Raw genomic sequence first — 25,270 nt, 5'->3', positions numbered from 1 at the left:
TTTTACTAGCGCTGGAGGGCCACAGGTTGGAAACCACTGCTGTAAAGGGTGCACGACAGTCCTCAGGTGAGCTGTAGTCTCCGGTGGTTGCACTTACCGCACCCCATCTTTATAGTACGGTCCATAGGGGAAAAGGGGGTGATCACAGAGCGCTGCCGAGGGGTGACTGAGATGCGGGGGGGGATCCTAACATAAAAAAAATAATAATCTTGTGCACTGTACAACTAGGCAAATCTTCCAAGAAAGTAGTCATCTGGAGGACCGGCGTTCTTGTGTCTACAAGGTAACGTTCGTATGTCCTTCAGCAGTGAAGTGGGGGGGTGGGGGTCCTCGAGGGGAGCTTGCATCGGGGGTAGGGAGGGGCTCACTCCAACTACAAGTTCTGCGCACCAGGAGGGCCCCACTGCGGAGAGAACGGTGGAGGGACTGTCGCCATTAGTGCAAGGCCGGAGCGAGTCCGGCACCGCTGCCTGGAGAGGAGCCGACGTGGCGACAGTCCGTGGACAGCTAGAGGCTGGTGCTCAATGAGAAGAGGAGGAGATCTACAAAGAAGGGACAGAGGCGGAGAAGGAGCTACTAATGGATGTAGGCCCTGTACACGGCGGACATGTCGTTGTCAGATTGGTCCAATGCTTTCGCTCTTTTGTAGACCTGTCAGAGGCAAAGAGACGGGAGATCATGTTAAAGGGGCGCTCCTGACGGCAAGAGTACAGCAGCAGCAGCTGCTTGCCATGAAAATGACAGAAACGTGAAAGGGATTTTCCAGGACGTCTACGGCCTAGCCTCAGAATAAGTCACCAACATCAGATGAGCGGGGGTCCGACACCCAGCACCCTTTCACCTGAATGTACCCCGGCGCACCCACTACACGGTAGACTGTTCTTGTGCTTCTGGCTCCACCCACAGCTGAATGGTGGGGGCGCCGGGTGTCAGACCCCCAATCATCTGATACTGATGGCTTATCCCGAGGATAGGTCCTCAAAATTTAAATCCTAGAAAACCCCCTTTAAATACACAAATGATGGCCTCTCCCCAGACAGCAGATGTTGAGGGAAAGAAGGATCAGGCAGGTGAACGTCAATATGCCCGATCCTTCTGTTCTCAGGGAGATAAGCCGCTGCCAGAGTGGTGTGGCAGCAGCTTATTCCCCTCCCCCTACTGAACACACGCATGCTTGACCGAGCAGTCTAAGGCTCCAATCACACGTCTGCAAATGGGTCCACAATTTTGCGGAACGGGTGCGGACCCATTAATTCTCTATGGGGACAGAAGAGATGCGGACAGCACACAGTGTGCTGTCCGCATCCGCATTTCTGTGCCGCGTCCCAGAACTTCCAGGCTTCGGCCCCAAACTTCCGATCCACGGCTCCGCAAAAAATAGAACATGTCCTATTCTTGTCTGCAATTGCGGACAAGAATAGGCAGTTCTATGGGGGGTGCCGGCCGGGTGTATTGCGGATCCGCAATACACTACGGACATGTGAATGGACCCCAAGACGGGATCAGCAACCTTCAGCACTCCAGCTACTGGGAAACTACAACTCCCAGCATGCATACTTTACTGTTCTTGTAATTCCCATAGAAGTGAATGGAGCATGCTGGGAGTTGTAGTAGCAGAACAGCTGATCCCTGATCTAAGGTTTATGGGCCCTGTTTTCTTATCAGGAGTCATGTGGATCCATTAGCAATGGCAATTCAGTGAAAAACACGCAATGCATTATGGGAAACAGAGAACGGTCTTAATGCTGTGCATATGACACCGCCACATCCGCTGCTGTCCTCACCTCGTTGGCTGCGGCGGCCATAGGGGTAGGATGGTTGACGGAGTCTCCCATGGCGATGGCGAGCCTCAGGTCCTTCTGGATGTACTTTAGATAGAAGTCTGGTTTGAAGTTCCCCTGCAGGATGTCTGGAATGCGAAGCAGGAAATGAGGCCCTGACATTTCTGATTTCACGGCTTTCAGAAGCAGCGGTGGGGATGGGGAAGAACATTCTTACTTTGGCACTTTTGGTCCAGGAAAATACTGGAGAGCTGGCTCTGGATCAGGATGTCCAGCAGGGTCTGCTGGGACTGGCCGGTCACCTGCGCCAAGGTCATGCCTTCTGCTATCGTGGCCATGAAACTGCCCTGGACCATGTTAATGATGAGCATCATCCGGGCTGCGTTCCCCACCTCCCCTGGAAGAGACAACACAGCGGCGTTACAGCGGCAGCCTGCACTCCATCTACACCTCATCACACTCTTCTCAAATACTCTGTGCTGCTGGGGGCTTTGCTATCAATTCTAATTCTCACCCTGTCCTCTCCTCTGCTCCACCGCGCACCCCTAACTATCAGCACTGCCGCTCCTGAAACCCTCTGTGCTGCAGCAGACTCTGCTCCTTCTACTCCCATTTGTGCCATGCAGCTCTGGCCACACTAACGGGTCACTGTCTCTCCCACATGCAGCACACACCCCTCATAAAATCCTCTGTGCTGCTGCAAACCCTCATCTTGACAGCCACATACATCTAAGAGGACGAATCAGTGGTACCCCAAACGACCAGCATGCTCCATTCCTAAAATCCTCTGTGCTGCTGCATTCTCTGCTCCTGCCACTCCCATTTGTCCCCTCCTGACCGGGCACATTCCGCTGCAACCACACCAATAGCCACGTGAGTGGAAAGATCACTGTCTCGCTCAAGTTCAGCACACTCCATTCCTGAAACACTCTGTGCTGCTGACCCATATAACCTGATAGCAAATGAGATTACCCAGAAAGAAGGAGGTCTTGCCCATGGCCTGGAAGCAGCTGCTGCAATCTTCATAGACGCCGTGGTCCCCGGCTGCCACGATCATCAGCATGCCGTCATTTGATAACTGCTGGTTACCGGCCACGGGGGCTTCCAGGAAGCGGCCGCCCCGAGACACTATGACCTGGAGGCCGGAGAACAGAGAGGTGAGGGGGGCACACTGGTAAAGAGATCATGGCGCAGCCTAGTATCAAGAACACCTACCTGTGCCAGCTCCGTCACAGTCTCTGGGTCCACCGTAGACATATCCACGTAACACTTTCCTGGACGGATCCCTTGCAGCACCCCGCTGGGCCCCAACACCAGCTAAAAGCAGAGGCGGGAATAATATTAATGAAGAACTCCAGTGGACACATGAAGCCATATCCACCACCCTGCAGCTGCAATTCCACTATCCACAATTTTTGCAGGCCAACGACTGTGTACACCAGGGATGTCAAACTCGTGGCCCTCCAGCTGTTGCAAAACTACAACTCCCATCATGCCTGGGCATACTACAGCTATCAGGGAATGATGGGAGTTGTAGTTTTGCAACATCTGGAGGGCCATGAGTTTGACATCCATGGTGTACACTGACAGCAGCTACATTTCTCACGATTCCTTGCACAGGAAGATGCAACTAGATTACAGCTAGCAGAAGCTGTAGGTCTATAAACATCGTTTCTAGTTTTCAGAAGGCTGCTGTGAGGCCCAGGAGAGGCTGCAGACTGTGCTCTGTGCAGCAGCATGCCGCAGGCAGTGTACAGACTCCAGCCTGGAAGAGATTCGGTGGTGGCTGCAGAATACGCAGATTGCTTACAGCCAAGCAAATTCTGCCTGATATTTTAATACAAAAGGCATCAGACCCCAGGATCACAGGTGAGTGTTCACAAGAGACATCCAGATGCCAGACCCCCAGCGTCCTACCCCCGCTACAGAGAAATAGGGAACAGCGAGGCGAGAGGACAACTTACATCCTTTGCTGCTTTGGGATCTGCCATGCAGGCGAATGTGATGTCGCAGGTAGAGACCACCTCCGCTGGAGTTCTGCCTAAATGTGCTCCTTCCTGAATGAACAAGTCGCACTGCAAGAGACAGAAGGAAACCAGCGTTAGAGGAGAAAATAAAAGAAGGGAAAAGACATTTAAACGGGACCCCCACGGGTCACAGGAATGGGTACCCCATACCACTCAGAGCCACCAGAAGTGAACGGAGCAGCTGGTCAGGCATCATGCACGCTCCATTAATCCCTATGGAAGTTGCGGTCATAACCGAGCGCTGTACTAGGCCGTCTTCAGAACTCCCATAGAACTCCCATAGAGATGAATGGAGCGGCAGCGCACATGCTCTTCCTGCGGCTCCGTTAATTTCTGGGGGTCTCTGAGGTGTACGGGGGGCATTCATTCTTATCAGTGGGGATCCCATTTTTAGGAGCCCCAAGATCTAATAGTCATCCCCTATTCAATGGGCAGGGAATAGGTTTTAACAAATGCTCCCCCATACGCCGGGCCCCTCACACTGATGCAAGGGAGGCTCGTTCCAGTCACCGCCTGCAAACCCCCCCCCCTCCCAGTGTGAGGGGGGAGCATTTGTTAGTGTCAGAGAACCCCTTTAAGTACACACTAAACGAACGCCCCCAGTAGACAGGAGATGATCTTGCTCCCAATATTTGCAGGATTTTCTACATGCTCTTTAAATAAAGTCTTGCAGAGAACACATGGGTTAGTCCTCCACCGAGCTCCGAGGGGATGGGGCTTATACTTCACGCGTTTCCACACTATAGAAGTTCACACTTCAGTGTTTGGTCATTGATTTTCAGCCAAAACCAGGGGCGGGTTAAAAAACCTAGAACCGGGCCAGAGCTTTCCATCCTACCTTATACAGTCTATGGAGGCTCCGTTCCTGGTTTTGCTTCAAAAATCACTGATGGAAATCACTGTGAATTAAGCCTAAAAGTGGAGCTATCCTGTATAGATCATTTCAGTCTAAAAACCAAAAAGTCATCGGGTCGTCATCGTTGCCCAATTGTTTTAAAATGTGATTTCTTAGTTCTACTGTTTCCAGGAAAGCTGGGCGATAACCAACATGGCTGCCGTTACAGCGTGGAACGATTTGTGCTGAGCTGAGGCGACTAAGCGATGATCGAAGAGTCTAATGAAATGACCCTTTAAATGAGATGCCATTCGTTGATCATCGGTGGGGGTCCAACCTCTGGGACCATCAACAGTTGGTTGCACCCCCATCACTGTTTCATCCCTGCAGAGCAGCGCTCCCAGAGCTTCACTACAGTTCCCTGCATGGGATGCCGCTGTGCAAGAGATGCTGACCTGAAGCAGGATCAAGACGTATCTTAGCGGTGTGAAATGGGAACGCCCCTTTAAGGTGTTATCACACAGCTTTCCCAGATATGTGACCGGTAAATCTTCCTAACAATGCAGGGATACAGGGACAGGATGACAACTGGGTGGTTCCATGGGTTGTCGTCCAGCTTTCCTAGATTTCTGAACGGCAAATTACTAAGATCCCCCATATAACGACGCCAATAGACTAGAGAACCCGGGTGCCATCCGCTATGGGAGCTGCAACGCTAGCCATATTGGCTGCCACCCAGCTTTCCCAGGAAAAAAAAGACAAAACCAGGAAATGGCCGACAACCATAACAAAGCCGGACGACTCGGCGGCTGGGAGATGAAAGGAAGCGTCTTTACCTTGCTGTTCTCATCGGGATCCCACACTTCACTGTGAATTCCTCCAGACGCGTTCTAGTTTAGAGAAATAACGGAGATTCTCAGGGCTGAGGGTAACAGACTCGGCCCTGACGGGTCTGAACACATAAAGGGCGCTGCAGTGATTCCAATGAAGTATGAGATCACACGTGATGCGTGGCACCAGGGACCGGGCCATAACAAGAAATGCAGAGGAGCTGGGTCTCCAGTAGAACACTACAATCCTCCATCATAGAGACGCCCTCCCCTCAATGACTGGCGGACGCACTGAACGATACACAATGAATAACGGCTCAGCCCGTTACCTTCTCCGCAGTCCGGTTCCATACGGTCACCGTGTGCCCCATCTTTAGCAGGTTGGATACGATGCCGCTGCCCATTAAGCCCAAACCGAGAAATCCGATCCTAAACAAGGGAACAGAGAAGGAGGGGAGCCTCTGAGAAGGTGCGGCCATGAAGGATCTCAGTCTAACCCACACTGACATCAACTTGAGTATGTTAACCCCTTAATTAGAGATGAGCGAATTTCATATTTTAAAATTCGTTAACGCTTCGTTTGGTGGTAAAAGGAGAATTGCGTTATGGATTCTGTTACCACGGACCATAACGCAATTAATGCCTTTAGAGGCATTCCAATATTCATTCCGTCATAATAGAAGTCTATGGGCTGCAAAACGGATCCGTCCCGTTTCAGTTATGTAGGGGACCCCTCTCCTACACAATGGAAACAGGACGAAACAGACCGTAAATAGCGGCCATTAAAAAAATAGGACATTTCCTATTTTTGCCGTTTTTTTTCAGGACCGAGTGCACCTATCTGACGGACTTTAAAAACAGGTATACTAGTGCAGTATGGCCTTTTAGGGGTTAAAATAAATCAATCACTCACCTCATCCACTTATACGCTCAGAGGGTGTCACCCCTCTCTTGACTGAAAAAGACCTGCGCTAAGCGTGATGACGTCACCCCGTGATCAAGCTGGGAGCACGAGGCGACGTTACCACGCTGAGCGCAGGTCCTTTTCAATGTGAGGAGACTACCCCTATGCATACAGGTGGATGAGGCGAGTGATTTTTTAACATTTTTTTGCTAAAAAGAAGTAATACACCTGAGGACCACTATGGGGGACATTATTACAGCTGTGGGCCACTGTAGGCACTGCAGGGGTTGGGATTTTTATTTAAAAATAAATAAATAAATGAAATTCATCCGTTTTTAATGGCCATTTTTTCACAGCCATGAAATACTGATGCAAAACGCAATTCCTTCATAGGTTTACAGGTTTTGTTTTTACGGCCGTCATTATGCGGTAAAACTGACTTGTGCTCTTCATTTTCCAGGTCGGTATAAGTATGACAATACCACATATGAAAAAGAAAAGCTTTTTTTTTTGTTTTTTTTTTTTTTAAAAAAGGAGAATTTTTTTTCTTGTGATCGAGGTATTGTGATCGAGTTATGCCTACATAGATGTGTGGGGGGTGCTCATTTTTTGCGGGACGATCTGTAGGTGGTGCTATGTGTATGACTTTTTGATCACTTTTTATTCAATTTTTTTGGGAAGTAAAGTGAATCGTCCATTTGAATTTTCTTTCTTTTTACACCAATTCACCTTATGATAAGTTTTTTTATATTTAACAGTACGGGCGTTTTCACATGAGACGATGCCCATGAAGTTATTTTTTTGTTCATTTATTTTGATTTTGGGGAAGGGGGGGTGATTTGAATTTTTATAATTTTTTTAAAATATATTTTTCAAAACTTTTGCAATTTGTATAGAATAATGGAATTTGCGCCATTATTCTATGCAGAAATCGCTATATATCACAGTTCAGTGCTGCCACCTGCTGGCATGAGCGGTGATATACAAATAAAGAGCCTGGAAGCTAGCACAGGCTCAAGGTCATTAGCGTAGGAGGCTTTCCCCGATCTCCGCCAGTGGAAAGCGCGATCTTCTGGGTTTTATAACTCTCAGATGCTGTGGTCACATCTGACCACGGCATTTGAGGTGTTAAATGTCCGTGGTCTGCATTACTGCGGGTGTCCGCTATATGAAACAGCAGGCACCCAGTGGCTATAGAGCTCACTCCACTCCAGAGCTGGTGCCATCTCTAAAGACCTGATATCCACCGTACATATATGGCGGATGTTGGGAAGGGGTTGATGGCTAAATGCCGCTGTCAAGAGCGATCACGGCATCTGTAGGTTTAGGCAGAGGGCTACCTGTGCCTTCCAATTTTAGCCCTGGGGCGAACTCCCAGGGCTCTTATTGGTTACCATGACAGCTAGGGTCCTTTTGAAGGTTCCCAGACATGTCATAGTTAACTGCCTGTAAAACCATGCACGAGGCACAGCTCAGCCGACAGAGCGTAAGAATCCCATTGACCACAATAGTATTCTATTGCAGTCTACGGGAAAAGCAATAAGATTGCGTGTTGAAATCCCTTAAGGGGACTAAAAGTTAGGGCCCATTCACACGACCATATGGTCGCCGTGCCAGTGTTGCAGACCGCAAACATGGGGGGGGGGGGGGTCTGCAAAACACGGGAATCAGCCGCATGAACTTCGCATTGCGGATGCGAACCCATTGAATTGAATGGGTCCGCAATCTGCAAGACACGGCAAATAATGGGACAGGTCCTATTTTTTGCATTGCGGAGGCATGGGTCAGAAGCCCACGGAAACACTCAGAAGCCCTTCCGTGGGGTTTCAGGTCCGCGCATCAGCAGTTTTCGGGTCCTTTGACAAGTCATGGTCTGTGAATGCTGTGCCAGTGCTGGGCACCCCGCGGCAGGAGACCTACTTCTTGTCTGTGGGTGTGATGTTGCCGTTGATAGCTGTGCTGTCTGCTGCCTGGATTGAGGTTGAGCCTGTGACCTGTGATAAACGAGACCGGTGTCAGTGCCGGAAGAGAAGGGAGCAAATCAAGAAACGTGCGACGGGGGTGGGATATGTCCTCACCTCTTCTGATACTTTCAGCCGTTTGCTGATGGCCTGGTACGTGACGCTGGGCTGGGGACAGAAAGCAGCGATCAGCAGTCATGGAAGAAAAATGTAAACACAGGATCCGACCCCTCATCCCACTAAGAGTAACCCCGGGGGCAGATCAGGGGACCACACGTACGATGAAGAATACTTCAGACACGGTTTTCTTTGTTGTGGTGCTGAAATAAGGGGAGGTTGGCCGAGGGTTGTAATCGGCTTTGCCGCAAGCAGAACAGTGCACAGCCTAATATATTTTCTAGGGGTCCATACACTGCTGACCCTATGGGAGGTAACAGGGGCCAAAAATAAAATGGAAAAGCCGACACTGAAATGCAAATGCCTTTTTAACATTTAATTTGCCACCCAGGTGTGAAAATGTAATGCGAAAATAAAAAAATATAATTAAATTATTTAAACTTTAGCACAGGTAATATGTGACAAAAATAAAAATTAAAGGCTATGGACACCTTAGGGGCAATTTTTTTATTTTATTTTACTAATTTTGGGCTAAAATAATTTTTTTAATTGGTCTTTATTAAAAGTTTTCAGCAGATTTTGTGATATATCGGGTGAAAAAGGAGTCTATTGGCAGACCGTCGCTCCTGGTCATGCGAGTAATGAGTAAAATGTAATCAGAAAAAATAAAAATGCCTCGAATGTGTCCATAGCCCTTAAAATAAAAATATAAAATTAAAAATATTTCATTGTTGTCCTTTTATTTTCATCACTCATACCGTTATGTTATAGTTAAAAAAATAAAAAATTCAAAAAAGGGAAAGAGGAAAAGGCAAAACGACATTTTAAGATTCATTTTTCATCCCTGAAGGAAATTTCAGTGCTAAAATCAAAAAGTTTTTTTCGCACTGAAATTGCCTTCAGAGATGAAAGGGAATCTTCAAATGTTACTTTGCCTTTCATTTATCTATTCAGGTTTTTTTTTTTTACCATAAAATACCAGTGATGAAAATGAAATGACAAAAAAAATGGCTTTTTAATTTTTTTTTTAAGTCGTCATTTTCACACAAGGGTGACAAATAAAATGTCAAAATAGTATCTGCATTTCAAGTTTAGCTTTTCCATTTTTGTTTTATTTTTGGCCGCTACCTTTCCAAGGATCAGCCGAGTGCCTATTGGTTTCAGTGATCGGTGGGCTCTCTGCACCTGGATCCTCCCCAACCTAAATACAAGACATGTCACTAGGACACTTTAGATATTTTTGGAAACTTCAGGAACTCTTCAAACTAAACCATCCTCATCACCATGTCTATTCAGCACTATCAGGTCGCCCACCGCAGGCATCACCGAGCCTTCCCAGAACCACAAAAGCAAGTTAGACGAGTTAAAGGGAATCTGTCACCTGGATAATCAATATTAAAGCAAACGTATGTCCTCACAGCACTTCAGACCTTCCGTCCATAGGTTTTCTTTTTTTCCTTGGAGCTCCCTTTATATCTTCATAAAAATCCACTTTTATCCTTATGCTAATGAGGCATTAAGGTGCCCGGGCATGCGGTGAGCCCAGTGATGTTTTCAGCATGTGCCCAGTGAGCCTGATGCCCTCAGTTAAACTGGAAGAGCGCAGGCGCCGGCACTGCGCCTGTTGGCGATGCTGAAGGGAAAGGGTGGGCAGGGTTATCGTCTACTAGCGACGTAGCCGGGGAGCGTGATGGCGCTGCTGGGGGCGTAGTGTATGAGCGGGGAGAGAGGCGTGCTAGGGCTCTGTAGGGGTTGGTGGGGATCGGGCCTGGGCACCTTTTGAATGAAAATAAACGCCCCTCTGGGCACCTTAAAGCCTCATTAGCATAAGGATAAAAGTTGATTTTAATGAAGATATAGAACGAGCTCCAAGGAAATAGGAAACCTATGGAAAGAAGGTCTGAAATGCTGTAAGGACATACATTTGCTTTAAAGGGGTTCAATTTCACAAACAGCCCCCTCGTTGTGCCGGGCCCCTCACAGGTAATATACAAAGTCCCTTCCCGGTGCCGGGGGACGCGGAGAAGCCAATAGCAGGCAGGGACAAGCCTCCCTAGAGTCACCTGCAATGCTAGGGAGGCTAGGCTAACCCCTTTAATATTGATCATCCAGGTGACAGATTCCCTTTAAACCCCAGGACCTTACACATCATTACTGGAGAGATTTACTGCTCAGAAGTCTGGGAAAGCTGAGTGATAACCGCAGTGGGAGCCATGCCGATGACTGAACGGAGCAGGCAGCCTACATCTTGTACCTTTTTCAACACCATCTCTGTGCCAAGTGTCCTGTGCCCGTGTAGCAGCCAGCTGTCACCCGCTGTGTCCTCCTGCAGAGAGAGTAAAAAGGAGAGGATTTTCCCGTGATATCTGTCTGCACCCATTAAACATGCAAACAGTATTGATTCTAGATCTTCTGCCATTTTGTGTATACCGACCCTATGTAGATCTATGTGTCTCCATGGTTACAGACTACAAGCTGTGTGTAGTCAGATCCTGCAGTCATTCTCCCTTCCCTGACCTTTTTGCTAACCTTCCGGATGTATGTTAGGTGCCCGACACATGTAGATCCTGGGACAAACATCTGATCCAAGGTCCCCGACACCCGACATTGAGCATTGGGTTGCGGCATTGTCACCTCAAGCATTTCCCAGAATTCACTGGTGCAGCGGGCATTTCCCTTTCAACAATTATCTACGTCCGTCCATTTTAGACAACCGCTTACCATAAACCCTGCTACAGCACCCCCCTCCTATAGGAGCCCCAGCAAACAGTCATCAATAAAGCCGCTTCCAGTCTCTTCAATGGAGGCTCTGTAATGGCGCGTTGAGGAGGAGGTTTATGGTAAGGGGCTGCCTAAAGTGGACGAGTCCTTTGCTGCAGTCTTTCCCACGCTTCATATTTGCTGCTGTGTACGAACAATGCAAAAAACAAAAAACAAAAAACAAAAAAAAAAAAAAAAAAAAAAACCTGTTTCTATCCTCCTCACACCGTGTACTCTAGTTACATCCAGAGCTGCATTCACAGTTCTCTCATCACAAAGCACTGGTGGAAACACTACATCTTCACAAAGCACTGCAGAAGAGCATGCTCTGCATAATCAGCCAGTAGGGGGCAGCGATAGGATGTGACACTTTGCAACGCGAATGCAGATGCAGTTTTGGATGTGACTGGAGTATACAATGAAGCTCCAGATTAAACAAAGGTGCTTCATCTTCCGCTGTGAACCGTGACACATTGTCCTCCCCGCACTATGAGAAGAACCGTTTGATGCTAAAAGCAATAGAGGACCAGACGTGGCCTCCGGTCTTGCTCTTGTGTGCCAGGCGTGGCCTACCTTCTCGGTCTGGCTGAGCAGGAAGTGGTGGAAGTGAGGGTCGTCCGTGGTACGCTGCAACCGAACAGAGAGAGAAACTGAGAGGCTTCCCTCTGCAGGAGAGTCAAGGCTTTACCACTGGTCTGCAGGTCATGCTGGGAGTGGTAGTCCACAACACCTGAGAGCGACAGACCTTTGGGGCTATCCTTGCCTGCAAGCCACTGCTGCCATCAACCCTTACCGCAACGGAGCGCATGAAACATCATGAAATGCGCCGTGAGATAGAGGAAGAGGCGCAATATCAAAATTGTACGTGAGCGGCAAAGTTGTAATGTACAAAGAGTGGGGATTACTGGGAGACAATATACAACCCCTTCAACAGGGGAGGAGTCCCTGAAAATGCTTTCTGCCAGATAGTCTCACACCGCTTTATTTTGGGAGTGCAGATTTTTTTTAAATTCTATTTCCTAAACATTATCGCGGGGAATGTGGTCCCGGACACCCGACATATTCAGCATCAGGTTGCAGCATTGTCACCTCACGTTTCCCAGAATTCACTGGTGCAACGGGCTTTTCCCTTTCAGCAATTATCTACGCCCATCCACTTTAAACATCTTACCATAAACCCTGCTACAGCACCCCCCCCCCCCATATGAGCCCCAGCAAACAGCCACCAATAAAGCCGCTTCCAGTCACTGCAATGGAGGTCCTGTAATGGTGCGTTGAGGAGGAGGTTTATGGTAAGGGGTTGCCTAAAGTGGACGAGTCCTTTGCTGCAGTCTTTCCCACGCTTCATATTTGCCGCTGTGTACGACCAATGCAGAAAAAAAAATAAATGTGAAAAACAGGGAATTCTGCTATCTTCTGTCATACTAATCTAGCTGGTAATGATAAGCAGATAACTGCTGTTTGAAGAAGTACAGCGCCATACACTGTATAGTGGCTGTGACTGGTACTGCAGCTCAGCCCCATGGTGCAGTCACTGGCCTAGGAAGAGGCTACAAAGCCCACTGGAGCACTGTGGTCTCTACAAACAGCTGATCAGCAGGGCTGCTGGGAGTTCATCGGATTGGTGATGTATCCTGAGGATAGGCCCTCAATATCAAATTCCCATTTTCTTATGATACATTCCCTTTAAGCTTCAATCTTCCGTCAGAGAGGGAGTCAAGGTCTCAAAAATGACAAGGATTTCCGAGATTTTATCACTGACGACCTATCCTCTAGATAGGTCCTCAGTATATGGTTGGTGAGATCCGGCAGCCAGGACCCCCGCCAGTCAGCTGTTTGAGAAGACAGCGGTGATCGCAGCAATGCCGCTGCCGTCTCTCCGCTTTCCCTATGTGATGTCACGGCGATTGGGCCCATGGCCTAGGCACAGCTCAGCCCCATAGAAGTGAATGTGGCCGAGTGCGATACAAAGCACGGCCGCTATACAATGTACAGAGAAGACAGCAGCGGACACAGGAGCGCCGCTAATCGGCAGTGGTCCCGGGTGCCAGACCCCCACCAATCAGATACTGATGACCTGTCCAGAGTCCCCTGACCCTGGAAACACTGTACAAATCAACTGCTTAAATAGCAATCCCGACACTGTCACTGCAGAAAACCCAGAGGAGCCACCCCCCCCAAAAAAAATATAATAATATCACAGAAATATCACAAAAGACCCAAATACACAGAACCGGGGAAGACACTGGGGGGAGGATTATATTTTTTGCCGGAAACAAAGCCTGACATATTAGCCCCGGTTACAGGACGCAGCGCTGCATCTAGATCCGGCCCAACCTTAGGCTCTCTAGATACCAGCGGTTGCCAGAGGCTTTCTCCCCTCTCCCCACTGACGACACCGGCATGCTCAGGAAGGCAGGGACTATAATAAACCGGCTCGGCCTCCTCCGACAGCTGCATACCCTGCAGAGCCAACATAAGGCATCCCCGAGCCCGCATGTCGGTGAAAGCTCTCCAGCTGTCTAATATACTCTGTGTTCCAGTTCCTCACCATCTCTGCTTGCAGTCAGTGAGTAGGAAACCAAGAGGAGGAAAATCTTCCCTGACCCGATACTACACTACAACTGGATCCAGTCTCCTCAATGCTCTGTGAGCTCAACACATCACAGCACAAATCTCTTCCATGTCCTGACAGTTCGCTACAATGTATCAGTGCAAGTAAAAGGTATCCAGGCCGTTTACCTCACAGAGGGCTGACTAGACTGAGCAAAAATTGCAATAAACTTCCAGCTGGGATGCGACTGTCAAGTTAGGTAACGGTTTCAGCCTCTGGATGTAACAAATATCATCCCCATTCACTGGCAGCAGGCAGAGATCTTGGAAATGCCGACGGGTTGTTCCATGAACTCTATTAAAGAGGTTGCCTGGTTGTTTTAATATTGAGGACCCATCGGCAGTGGTTTGGTTCTCAGCATCTCCAAACAGCTGACCGCGGGGGGGGGGGGACCGGAAGTCGGATCCCCTCCGATCAGATACTGATGAGGTTAGGCCATCAATATGAAAATCTCGGGCAACCCCTTTAACAAGTTGCAAAACGTCTGTTCTACATCGACTGAGCCTCATTAACGTACAACCCGAGATCAGTCCCTCTGCTGTATCCATGAAACATTTTGGATGAAAGACTACATCCAGACACTGGTCGCCCATAGCAAGAGAGGAGACGTACAGTTACCACGGTAACTTGTGTGCCACTCTGGGTGCTACCGTAGCTGCAGTAGGTACACAAGAGTTACAGCAGCCAGACGAGCGTTTCACCCCTGCACCAGAAGCTGACGCGCCGCTGATCTATTCTTACCTCACTCGTGGGTGGGGGCCAGCTGAACCGAGACACAGTCTTCATTGCCAGTTTCTTCAGTGAGCTAGGCTGGGGGGACGTGGTGTCCTGAATAACCAGGATGAAGAGGGTTAGAGCAAAGCCAACACTGATCCTAACCACTCTCCCAGCACTACTACTCCTCACAGGACGGACGATGAGGTTCTGGCTTTATGAAAAAGCCATCCTAACCTAATACGTCTCACAGAAGAGGGTTTGTCACAGTTGTATCCAGGCTAGACAATCTTCTTTCAGCCTCTCGTCCTCATCGTTTGTTACAATGTATCAGCCGGGAGTGCAGACTCCTGATCACAGAGGATTGTCTGGAGCGCATACAACTGGAACAAACCCTCTGCTGTCAGAAGTATTAGGCTTGTACAGGTTTCAGAATGCAAAAAAGGCGCTGCAGCACTGAGCGCCAGATGTGAAAACGTTTTAGGTCTGACAACAGAGATCTTGAAAACTGAACTGGAACACAGAGGAGGAACTTAACATTCCCTTGGACCAGAATTATGGTGGAGAGACTAAAAAGTCACAAATACTGGTGCATTCTAGAATATACATAATCAACAAAAAGATTACAGTACGTCCAACATTTAAAATCTTGTCATTTTTGCCATTGCACGTCACACTCATACGCACTAAGCTATTCCTGGATCTGATGTCATTCTGAGAAAGCCCCTTAAGGCTCCACAGAAACCCGAGCAGCTCTCGGGGGTCTCCCTGCTGATTTGTGTGCGTTACCTTTTCCTCCTTGGGTGGCCGTCCACGTTTACGTGGGCTCTGGTCGCGGGATTTCTTGGTAGGTGGCCTGGACTCTGAGGACTTCCTCTTCTTTTCTCCAGCCTGCTTCTTAGATTTACCTTCTGCTTTCTTCCCTTTGTCGTCACCCGAGTTCTGTGAAAACACAAAGTGACTTCGTGTGAGCTGATCTTACATATGTAACAGTAGGTGCAGAATCCGATCGTCTGCGCCGGTCACCGGCAAAGCAATGCGCGGATGAAAGGGAGTCTACAAGTCACGGTGCCTTGTAGGGCTCGCTCAGCTGAACGTGATGAGACTTTTCACTTAGGGATTTGTTGCTTGATTCTGGAGAAAATTGCATCTAACATGTATGCAGATGAGCAGTTAAAGGGGTATTCCCATCTCAGACAATGAGGGCATATCGCCAGGATATGCCCCCACTGTCTTTTTGGTGCGGGTCCCACCGCTGGAACCTGCATCTAAAATCTGGAATGGAGCCCCGCAATGTGGAGCCTGGAGGACTCCGGTCCGACCACCACCAAGCTCGCTCCCCATAGAGGTGAATGGGAGCGCACCATATGCATGACCGGCCACTGCTCCCATTCACTTCTATGGGCCGACGGAAATAGCTGAGCCAGTACTCGGCTATTTTTGGCAGCCCCATAGAAAATGAATAGAGAGCGGCTGCGCATGTACAGTGCGCCCTCCAACACTTTCAGGTCCCAGTGGTGGGACCCGCACCTATAAGACAATGGGGGCGTATCCTAGTGATATGCCCCCATTGTCTGTGATGAGACAACCCCTTTAAGTGCACTAGTGGCAGGCCCAAGTCACTCTGTGCACCCTTGCGCCTCCTGCTTCCTCAAGCCCCTCTCTCCTCGCTGATTGACAGGATCAGGCAAAATGGCATTGCAGAAATCTGGCCCTGTAAGGGTCCATTCACATGGCTGCAAAATGGGTCCGCATCTGTTCCGCAATTTTGCGGAACGGATGCAGACCCATTCATTTTCGATGGGGCCGGAATGTGCTGTCTGCATCGCCATTTGCGGATGGACCCTAAGTGAAGGAGAGGCAGGGGCCAGGGTGCACGGAGTAGCTTGAGCCCATCCTCGTTACACTTAACATGACATACAGCTGAGCGAGCCATACAAGGGATTGGGATATTTTATTCTATTTCCTGTACACGATTACGGAGGTGGCAATCTTGCTGAGCAAATATATAGAAATGTGGCATTATCACCATTTTATGGACCCACATAATAAAGTTATGTTTTTTTACCGCACAGTGAATGTCGTAAATAAAATTCCACAAAATAATGTAAAAATTGCAGTTTTTTTTATCTTTTCCCATAAAAATTAATACAATATATATATATATATATATATATATATATATATATACATACATACATACATACATACATATACACACACCTCAAAATGGTTCCTAAAAAAACCTACAACTAATCCTGCAAAATAAAAAAAGAATTCAGAAGAAAAAATAAAAGTTATGACTGCTGGAACACAATTGGTCCTTCAGGCTAAAATTAATAATATCACTAGGGGGTTAAAAATGCAATAGTGTCCCCTGAGTTGTGAGCCAACAAGATTTACTGCAGACACACATTAAAAATCTACAATTTAACCCCTTAAGGACCCGGCCATTTTTTGCAAATCTGACCAGTGTCACTTTATGTGTGAATAACTTTAAAACGCTTTGACTTATCCGGGCCGTTCTGAGACAGTTTTTTCATCACATATTGTACTTCATGACACTGGTAAAATGAAGTAAAAAAATTATTTTTATTTATAGAAAAATACCAAATTTACCCCCAAAAAAATGTAAAATGGCAAATTTCCAAGTTTCAATTTTTCTACTTCTATCATACATATTAATACCTCCAAAAATAGTTATTACTTTACATCCCCCATATGTCTACTTCAGGTTTGGATCATTTTGGGAATGATATTTTATTTTTTGGGGACATTACAAAGCTTAGAAGTTTAGAAGCAAATCTTGAAATTTTTCTGAAAGTTTAAAAAAAACTATTTTTAGGGACCAGTTCAGGTCTGAAGTCACTTTGCGAGGCTTACATAATAGAAACCACCCAAAAATGACCCCATTCTATAAACTACACCCCTCAAGGTATTCAAAACAAACTTTGTTAACCCTTTAGGTGTTCCACAAGAATTAATGGAAAATAGAGATACAATTTCAAAATTTCACTTTTTTGGCAGATTTTCCATCTTAATAATTTTTTGCCAGTTACAAAGCAAGGGTTAACAGCCAAACCAAACTCAATGTTTATGGCCCTGATTCTGTAGTTTACAGAAACACCCCATATGTGGTCGTAAACTGCTGTACGGGCACACGGCAGGGCGCAGAAGGAAAGGAATGCCATACGGTTTTTGGAAGGCAGGTTTTGCTGGACTGGTTTTTTGATACCATGTCCCATTTGAAGCCCCCCTAATGCACCCCTAGAGTAGAAACTCCATAAAAGTGGCCCCATTTTAGAAACTATGGGATAGGGTGGCAGTATTGTTGGTATTAGTTTAGGGTACATATGATTTTGGTTGCTCTATATTACACTTTTTGTGAGGCAAGGTAACAAGAAATAGCTGTTTTGGCACCGTTTTTATTTTTTGTTATTTACAACATTCATCTGACAGGTTAGATCATGTGGTATTTCTATAGAGCAGGTTGTCACGGACGCGGCGATACCTAATATGTATACTTTTTTTTATTTATGTAAGTTTTACACTATGATTTCATTTTTGAGGCAAAAATCATGTTTTAGTGTTTCCATAGTCTGACATAATTTTTTCCGTTTTTGGGCGATTACCTTGGGTAGGGTATGATTTTTGCAGGATGAGATGACTGTTTTATTGGCACTATTTTGGGGTGCGTGTGACTTTTTGATCGCTTGCTATTACAATTTTTGTGATGTAAGGTGACAAAAGTGTTGCTTTTTTTACACCGTTTTTATTTTTTACGGTATTCACCCGAGGGGTTAGGTCATGTGATATTTTTATAGATACGCTGTGATACCTAATATATATACTTTTTTTTTTAAATTTATGTAAGTTTTACACAATAATATCATTTTTGAAAAAAAAATAACAATAAAAAAATAATAATATCATGTTTTAGTGTCTCCTTATTCTGAGAGCCATAGTTTTTTCAGTTTTTGGGCGATCGTCTCAGGTAGGGGCTCATCTTTTTGCGGGATGAGGTGACCATTATTTTGGTGGGCAAACGCCTTTTTGATCGCTTGCTGTTGTACTTTTTGTGATGTAAAGTGACAAAAAAAATTGTTTATTTAGCACAGTTTTTATTTTTTACGGTGTTCATCTGAGGGGTTAGGCCATGTGATATGCTTATAGAGCCGGTCGATACGGACACGGCGATACCTAATATGTATACTCCCCCACCCCCATTTTGGGACTTGAACTTTTGGGGGTCTAATCCCCTTTACAATGCATTCCAATACTTCTGTAATGCATTGGCTGTATGAGTAATACTGTGTGTATTACTCATACAGCTTCCGGCCTGTGAGATCCAGGGGGCTTTGGGTTCCCCCTACAGCTGCACGGGGACCCGATGGCACCGCCGCGAGCACAGGTAAAAGCCGCAAACCGCAGGTCTGAATTGACCTGCGGTTTGCTGCGATCGCCAATGCCGGCGTTGTGACAGGATGCCCGCTGACATCCTGTTCCGATTAACGCCCGCCATGCCGCAATGTAGTTTTAAATTTATGGCGTACCGGTACGTCATGGGTCCTCAAGGACTCTGCAAACATGGCGTACCGGTACGTCCTAAGTCCTTAAGGGGTTAAAAAAAGAAGGGAGGGTTTTTCCAATTTTAGTGTGACTGCTAGGAGGGTAAAATGCCATCCCTCAGGTCTATAGGCGGTAGGTACCGGGCAGCAGCGGGGAGCAGAGTGCAGAAACACACGGCAGAACCAGGAGGCAAACTCCACAGAATGACATTAGAACCCAATATCCCCCTCACAAGCCGGGAATGACCCCAGAGGGGCTGCACGTGACGCCGCCCACGACATGAATCCAGCACAAAGCTGCCGGACACGTCGCACATCATTCACCACCGACCTGTTCCTGCTTTGCCTTCACTTTCTTCAGGAACTCCTCCACTGCGTCCACTGCTTGCTGGAAGCGCTTGCCTTTGTTCGCTTTAATCATCTCCTCCTTGTGGGCATGATACGGCTTCAGCTGCTCCATCTTGATCCAGGCGCTGAGAATAAGGCAGGGGTTAGAACAGTGTGCGGACACGGACCGCGTCGTGTAATTATACCGCAAGTCACCGACAGAATCTATAGAAAACTGCCTTCATACCACATTTTTCCCCGTGTATGTTAACGAATGCCTCAGACGCTGTACAGCGGCACCGCTCACTACAGGGCTGCATGCTATATAGTATGTTCACATGTAGTTTTTTTTCACAGGACTATGTGCTACACTTTTTTTTATTTTTTTTTTCCAACATGTACCTTAAACGGGCGGCAAATGTGATGTGAACACACCCCAAGAAGGACTGTGTACATACATTACTGATCCTGAGTTACATCCTGTATTATACTCCAGAGCTGCACTCACTATTCTGCTGGTGGAGTCACTGTGTACATACATTACATTACTTATCCTGTACTGATGCTGAGTTACATCCTATATTATACTCCAGAGCAGAGCTGCACTCACTATTCTGCTGGTGAAGTCACTCTGTACATACATTACTTATCCTGTACTGATCCTGAGTTACATCCTGTATTATACTCCAGAGCTGCACTCACTATTCTGCTGGTGAAGTCACTCTGTACATACATTACTTATCCTGTACTGATCCTGAGTTACATCCTGTATTATACTCCAGAGCTGCACTCACTATTCTGCTGGTGGAGTCACTGTGTACATACATTACATTACTTATCCTGTACTGATGCTGAGTTACATCCTGTATTATGCTCCAGAGCTGCACTCACTATTCTGCTGGTGAAGTCACTCTGTACATACATTACTTATCCTGTACGGATCCTCAGTTGCATTCTGTATTATACTCCAGAGCTGCACTCACTATTCTGCAGGTTCTTACAGGACACAGTAAGCAGGCTTGCTGTCAGTCACCCCCTCGTACACATTATAATGCAGGTGGAGGTTATTTGGGGTCAGAACAAGGCTCTGTGCAGACACTGAATAAGCAGGGGATGTGGAGAGATTTCTCTCCTGATAACACCCCATAGAGACCTTTTACCTTTCACAGCAGAGGGTTTGTTACAATTCTACCTTTTGTGCACTAAACACTACCGTGTGCTCTGTTACAGTGTCAGCAGCCTCTGGAACCTAGGAGGTTTCTGTTCACTGACAGCAAGCAGAAAACTGAAACAAGCTCATCTGGTGCAGACTCATATGCTGAAGATTACAGAACTACAACCCCCATCAAGCCTTATACGCATTGAAAAACTCATGTACGGCTTTAACAGCAGTATAATGACTCCCCTCACTACATCATGTGATCATTTACAGCCAATCAGGAGGAACCTTGCGTCTCGCGCTCGTACTTACTGATCTTCAGTTCCAAAAAATTTCACGAACAAGCATTTCTTGCCGCGCGGCTTCTTTAAATCTTTGGGCGCATTGACGATCTGCGGACGAGAAGAAAGGAATTTTAGGACGGCAGATCCTGGCACCGTATAGCGGGACGGTACACAGGACCCCGGATCCTACAGATTGTGAAGGGGCGGGGTACATGACAAAAACCTCTAAAGCGATTGGCCGACCTCAACTGACAGCGCTTACCAGGACCCGCCCAATATACACACCTCCCCCAACCCTCACCAATTTAACCCTTCATGGTATCCCATACGTTACACTCACCTTTCCAGGCCACGGCGGATACCGACCCAGTTTCCCCCTAAAGAGAAGAAATCGAAAAATGTGAGATTCACATCCAAGAGGATCAGATCGAGGGGATCTACAACAACCCTCATCAGGGCGAGGATCACAGGTGCTACATCTCAACAGATCCTTGGGACAGAGTCCTGCCCTGACGCCAGATCCACTGAGATCAACATAGACCATCACCAGCCCCCAATACAAGATTCCTGGACAGAATCTCTCCTGGATCTCTATTGCTAGATCCTCTGATGGGATCCTTTCCTAATTTTGTAAAAAATAAATAAAAAATCTCATCTGATTCCCAATACTGAATCCAATAACACTAAATCCCCAGACGTGATTCCGGATATTGGATTCTCTTGATTCCTTAAGACAATTTTCTTTTGAGCCTCCAAACTAGATCCTGAAACAATCCCTTTTATTTCCCCAACACTAGATCTTCAGAAGGGTCCTCCTGAGATCTCAAGACACTAGATCTTCAGAAGGGTCCTCCTGAGATCTCAAGACACTAGATCTTCAGAAGGGTCCTCCTGAGATCTCAAGACACTAGATCTTCAGAAGGGTCCTCCTGAGATCTCAAGACACTAGATCTTCAGAAGGGTCCTCCTGAGATCTCAAGACACTAGATCTTCAGAAGGGTCCTCCTGAGATCTCAAGACACTAGATCTTCAGAAGGGTCCTCCTGAGATCTCAAGACACTAGATCTTCAGAAGGGTCCTCCTGAGATCTCAAGACACTAGATCTTCAGAAGGGTCCTCCTGAGATCTCAAGACACTAGATCTTCAGGAGGATTCCCCTGGGATCCCAGCTAACCTCCACGACCCCCTCTTGCAGCAGACACTGCAGCCCCCACATGATGCTTCGTCTCCATACTAGGTCCTCTATGGCTGAAGCTGAGGAGGACCAGCACCTGACACAACCCCCGCACAGCACGTACACTAAGACCCCCTGCTCTGTCACAGGACCCTGCAGAGCGCTCAGCCCGCCGGCCCTGCCTCCCACAGGAGGAGGGTGAGCCCGGGGCGCCCCCCGCCACCGCCCGCAGCAGCACTCACCACACCAGGTCTCCTTGTCGCAGACTCACAGTCGCCGCCATCTTACCGACACAGGCAGAGCGGGGAGAAGGAGGAGGATGTGGGGAGAGGAAGGAATACTGACCGCGCAGAGGATGCCGGGAGAACAGGAAACACCCCCACCCGCCGTGCTCGTACCCTACGCAGCAGCAACGACGACCAGCCTACACACTCGTCACACGATGGCAGTCACGTGGGCGCCGAGAACCAATCCACGGCTTCCTCCACTCTACGGGCTCCACCAATAGGAAAAGGCGGGAAGACAACTCACTGGCTGCAAGGTCCCGTCAGAGAACAAAGCGCGGCCACGTGACTCCTCGGGACGATCATTGGCTGGGCGGTGTCACGTGGGGCAGCGTGCGGCTGTCAGCGGTTGTTGTTGTTTTTCTCGTCGTCCTGGATGGTGTCGTCACGTGACGTACAAAAGGGGAGGAGTGAGGGGGGGCCCGATCTGCCGTTTCACCGGGACACGTGACTGGCCCGCGGACCTCGGTAAGTCTGAAGAGCATCGCGGTGAGTTGACCGGGAAGCGGTAGAAGCCGGCCGGGGGGCCAGTCAGTCACTTGGCTTTACTGACCCGAGCACTTCCGGGTACTTAGGTCAACTCCTGTGTGTGCACATGTGGGCTATTCCTCTCCCCCTATGCCCCTGATAATGGAGCGACCCGAGTATATAAGGCGGAGGAGCTCAGGGAGCGGTTGGGCCTTGTGCAGAGGGGACGGCGGTAGTGCGTCCTATCAGTCCCCGATGTGCAGCCTGAGGGCTGGGCGCCATCGTTATCAGTGACACACAAAGGCGGGGACCCCTGTGACTGCCAGTCCTAACAGGGGCTCGATCCCTGCACTCGGTGCTTCCCCCATACTAGATCCCCTGACATAATCCTTCCAGGGGCTCGATCCCTGCACTCGGTGCTTCCCCCATACTAGATCCCCCTGACACAGTCCTTCCAAGATCCTTGATTCTAGATCACCATCCTTCCTGGATCCCTTGACACAATGCTTCTGGGATGCTGGATATCTGATCCACTGACATGATCTAATCTGGGTGATAGAATTCTTCCAAAATGTTTAACATTAGATCCCCTGACACAGTCCTTCCAAGATCCTTGATACTAGATCCTCTGACTCAAACATTCCTAGATCCTCTAATAGTAGATCCCTTGTGGAAATGTTCCTAGAATTTCTAATACTAGATCCCCTGACACACATGTTTCTAGGTCCTCTATACTAGATTCCTTACACAAACATTCCCAGATCCCCTGACACATATGTTCCTAGATCCCCTATAGTAGATCCCCTGACACACATATGTTCCTTGATCCTCTATACTAGATCCCCCTGACACATATGTTCCTACCGTAGATCCTCTATACTAGATCCCCTGACACATATGTTACTAGATCCCCTATACTAGATCCCCTGACACATATATGTTCCTAGATCCCCTATAGTAGATCCCCCTGACACACATATGTTCCTTGATCCTCTATACTAGATCCCCCTGACACATATGTTCCTACCGTAGATCCTCTATACTAGATCCCCTGAGACATATGTTCCTAGATCCTCTATACTAGATCCCCTGACTTGAATCTCTAATGATTCACACTGTTCTCTTGTGATCCCCCAGTATTAGATGCTCTGATAGGCCCCTTCCTTCCGTGCTCGACGTCCCCCGTTCGGACAGAGGCCGGGGGTCCCAGTGATCGCCCCGCCCCCGATTTCCCAGTTATCGCCCCTCCAGTCAGTAGGTGGTAGTTGCTTCCCTATAAAGAAAAATTCTGCAAGTTTCTAATATGTTTTAAGTTTTAAACCATTCCGTCTTGAAATCTCTGGTTGCTGTCAGTGAATGAGGACAGTTGTGTGTACATAAGAGGCCAAAATCCATCATATAAAATTGTAGTACAGGTCGGCTCACCCCTGATTCCAGCTGGCAAGGTGCTCCACCCTGATGTCGTACCCCGATCACCAGAAATGAAGCAATAATATTTGAAAGTTTGGGCACTCTAATATCTGGATCACAGAGTAGGCAATGTATGATTAGAATCATAATTAGAATAAGTGATAATAGGATTCTATAGTTCTCTTCTATGTAATTCCATACTGTAGTAAATTTACGCATTTATACTAATATAAAAGGACAATGCAACTAATTATGCATAAAACTAAGTATGGATAATGGCTGAGAAGAACTTCAGCCTCTATTGGATAAGAAAACGCAAGAACATACAAAAAACCGCATATAAATCGCATTAATACCGCATCTGATGATTATTTGGATCTGAGACATTCAGATTCCCCTGATCCTCTCCAGGTTTTCTATGGAACATTCCTTGTCAGCCACAATGAATAAAAAGAAGGCAAACTAGTCAGATCCAACAGAGCCACTGAGGAAGAAGGTGGATATCCTTCGAAACGCGTCTGGCGTGGACCAATTGGACCTGACTATAAACCGCAACAGTTTGCCATTTGATATTGGACAGAAGAAAGCGCTTTCTAGGATTTAAAAAAAGCTTTATGGACATCGAGCAGACACCTATGTACGTGACCGCACTAAAAGAGAGGTGGAGCACGTATCCCAATTAAGGACACCTAGGTGAACCTGCAGCGGAGTTGAACGAATACCACCAGCATTGTTACTCACAGCCGGACCTGGTAAAACACGGTAATATACCAGAGGAACCTGCATTTAAAACAGCCAGGCCGTATGCTATCTGCGGCCCAGTGATACAATTTACCCAGAATCTCCACCACGTGGGACGCCACGGTGAAGACGGCAGAAAGCCCGCATGTGAGTAACAAAATAACTAATCAACTGATTATATGCGCATACAATATCGCTCAATAGCTTCACTGCTGAAATAATCAACTATCGCTGCTGTGCTCTATAGCGGTACTAACCAGAGATTTACCGGACTGATACATTGCACAACAGAGTATACATTTCGGACTATAT

At 47.5% G+C, this 25,270-nt stretch overlaps 2 protein-coding genes across 5 annotated transcripts in view; one reads left to right on the top strand and one right to left on the bottom strand.

The window, feature by feature from the left end:
• On the bottom strand, positions 1–22,485 carry GLYR1 (glyoxylate reductase 1 homolog). Of its 2 annotated transcripts, XM_044302532.1 has the most exons (17): positions 22,298–22,485; positions 21,222–21,258; positions 20,910–20,989; positions 19,443–19,584; positions 15,333–15,485; positions 14,571–14,657; positions 10,710–10,781; positions 8,456–8,506; positions 8,298–8,371; positions 5,803–5,902; positions 5,480–5,533; positions 3,746–3,856; positions 2,997–3,098; positions 2,754–2,916; positions 1,999–2,178; positions 1,785–1,909; positions 1–651 (listed from the first exon to the last, which is right to left on the bottom strand). In XM_044302532.1, exons 1-17 carry the CDS (start codon positions 22,336–22,338, stop codon positions 577–579), a joined length of 1,647 nt encoding a protein of 548 aa, XP_044158467.1. In that variant the 5' UTR covers positions 22,339–22,485; the 3' UTR covers positions 1–576. The 2 variants fall into 2 exon arrangements, with proteins under 2 accessions (XP_044158467.1, XP_044158468.1); XM_044302533.1 differs by lacking the exon at positions 5,480–5,533 and having other exon boundaries at positions 22,298–22,482.
• A 133-nt stretch (positions 22,486–22,618) lies between these two features.
• The window catches only part of UBN1 (ubinuclein 1), a 31,164-nt gene continuing 28,512 nt past the window's right edge, over positions 22,619–25,270 (top strand). For 2 of the 3 annotated variants that reach the window (XM_044302531.1, XM_044302528.1), the window contains exon 1: positions 22,619–22,807. The gene's annotated coding sequence lies outside the window, so the exon portion shown is untranslated. Of the gene's footprint in view, positions 22,808–24,488; positions 25,106–25,270 lie in introns of those variants that run through there. The other variant, XM_044302530.1, reaches the window with a different exon arrangement.

This window comes from Bufo gargarizans, chromosome 8 (genome assembly GCF_014858855.1).
Source record: "Bufo gargarizans isolate SCDJY-AF-19 chromosome 8, ASM1485885v1, whole genome shotgun sequence".
NCBI classification, from domain to species: domain Eukaryota; kingdom Metazoa; phylum Chordata; class Amphibia; order Anura; family Bufonidae; genus Bufo; species Bufo gargarizans.
The sequence above is the reverse complement of the archived record's forward strand: the minus strand, read 5'-3'. Positions and strand labels throughout refer to the sequence as shown.

Excerpts from the sequence above, each read along its gene's own strand:
- GLYR1 (XM_044302532.1), bottom strand. The coding sequence starts at position 22,338 with ATGGCGGCGACTGTGAGTCTGCGACAAGGAGACCTGGTGTG. Across the intron at positions 8,372-8,455 it reads GGCTGAAAGTATCAGAAGAG|GTCACAGGCTCAACCTCAAT; the intron begins GTGAGGACATAT and ends CGTTTATCACAG. Across the intron at positions 2,917-2,996 it reads CTGTGACGGAGCTGGCACAG|GTCATAGTGTCTCGGGGCGG; the intron begins GTAGGTGTTCTT and ends TCCGGCCTCCAG.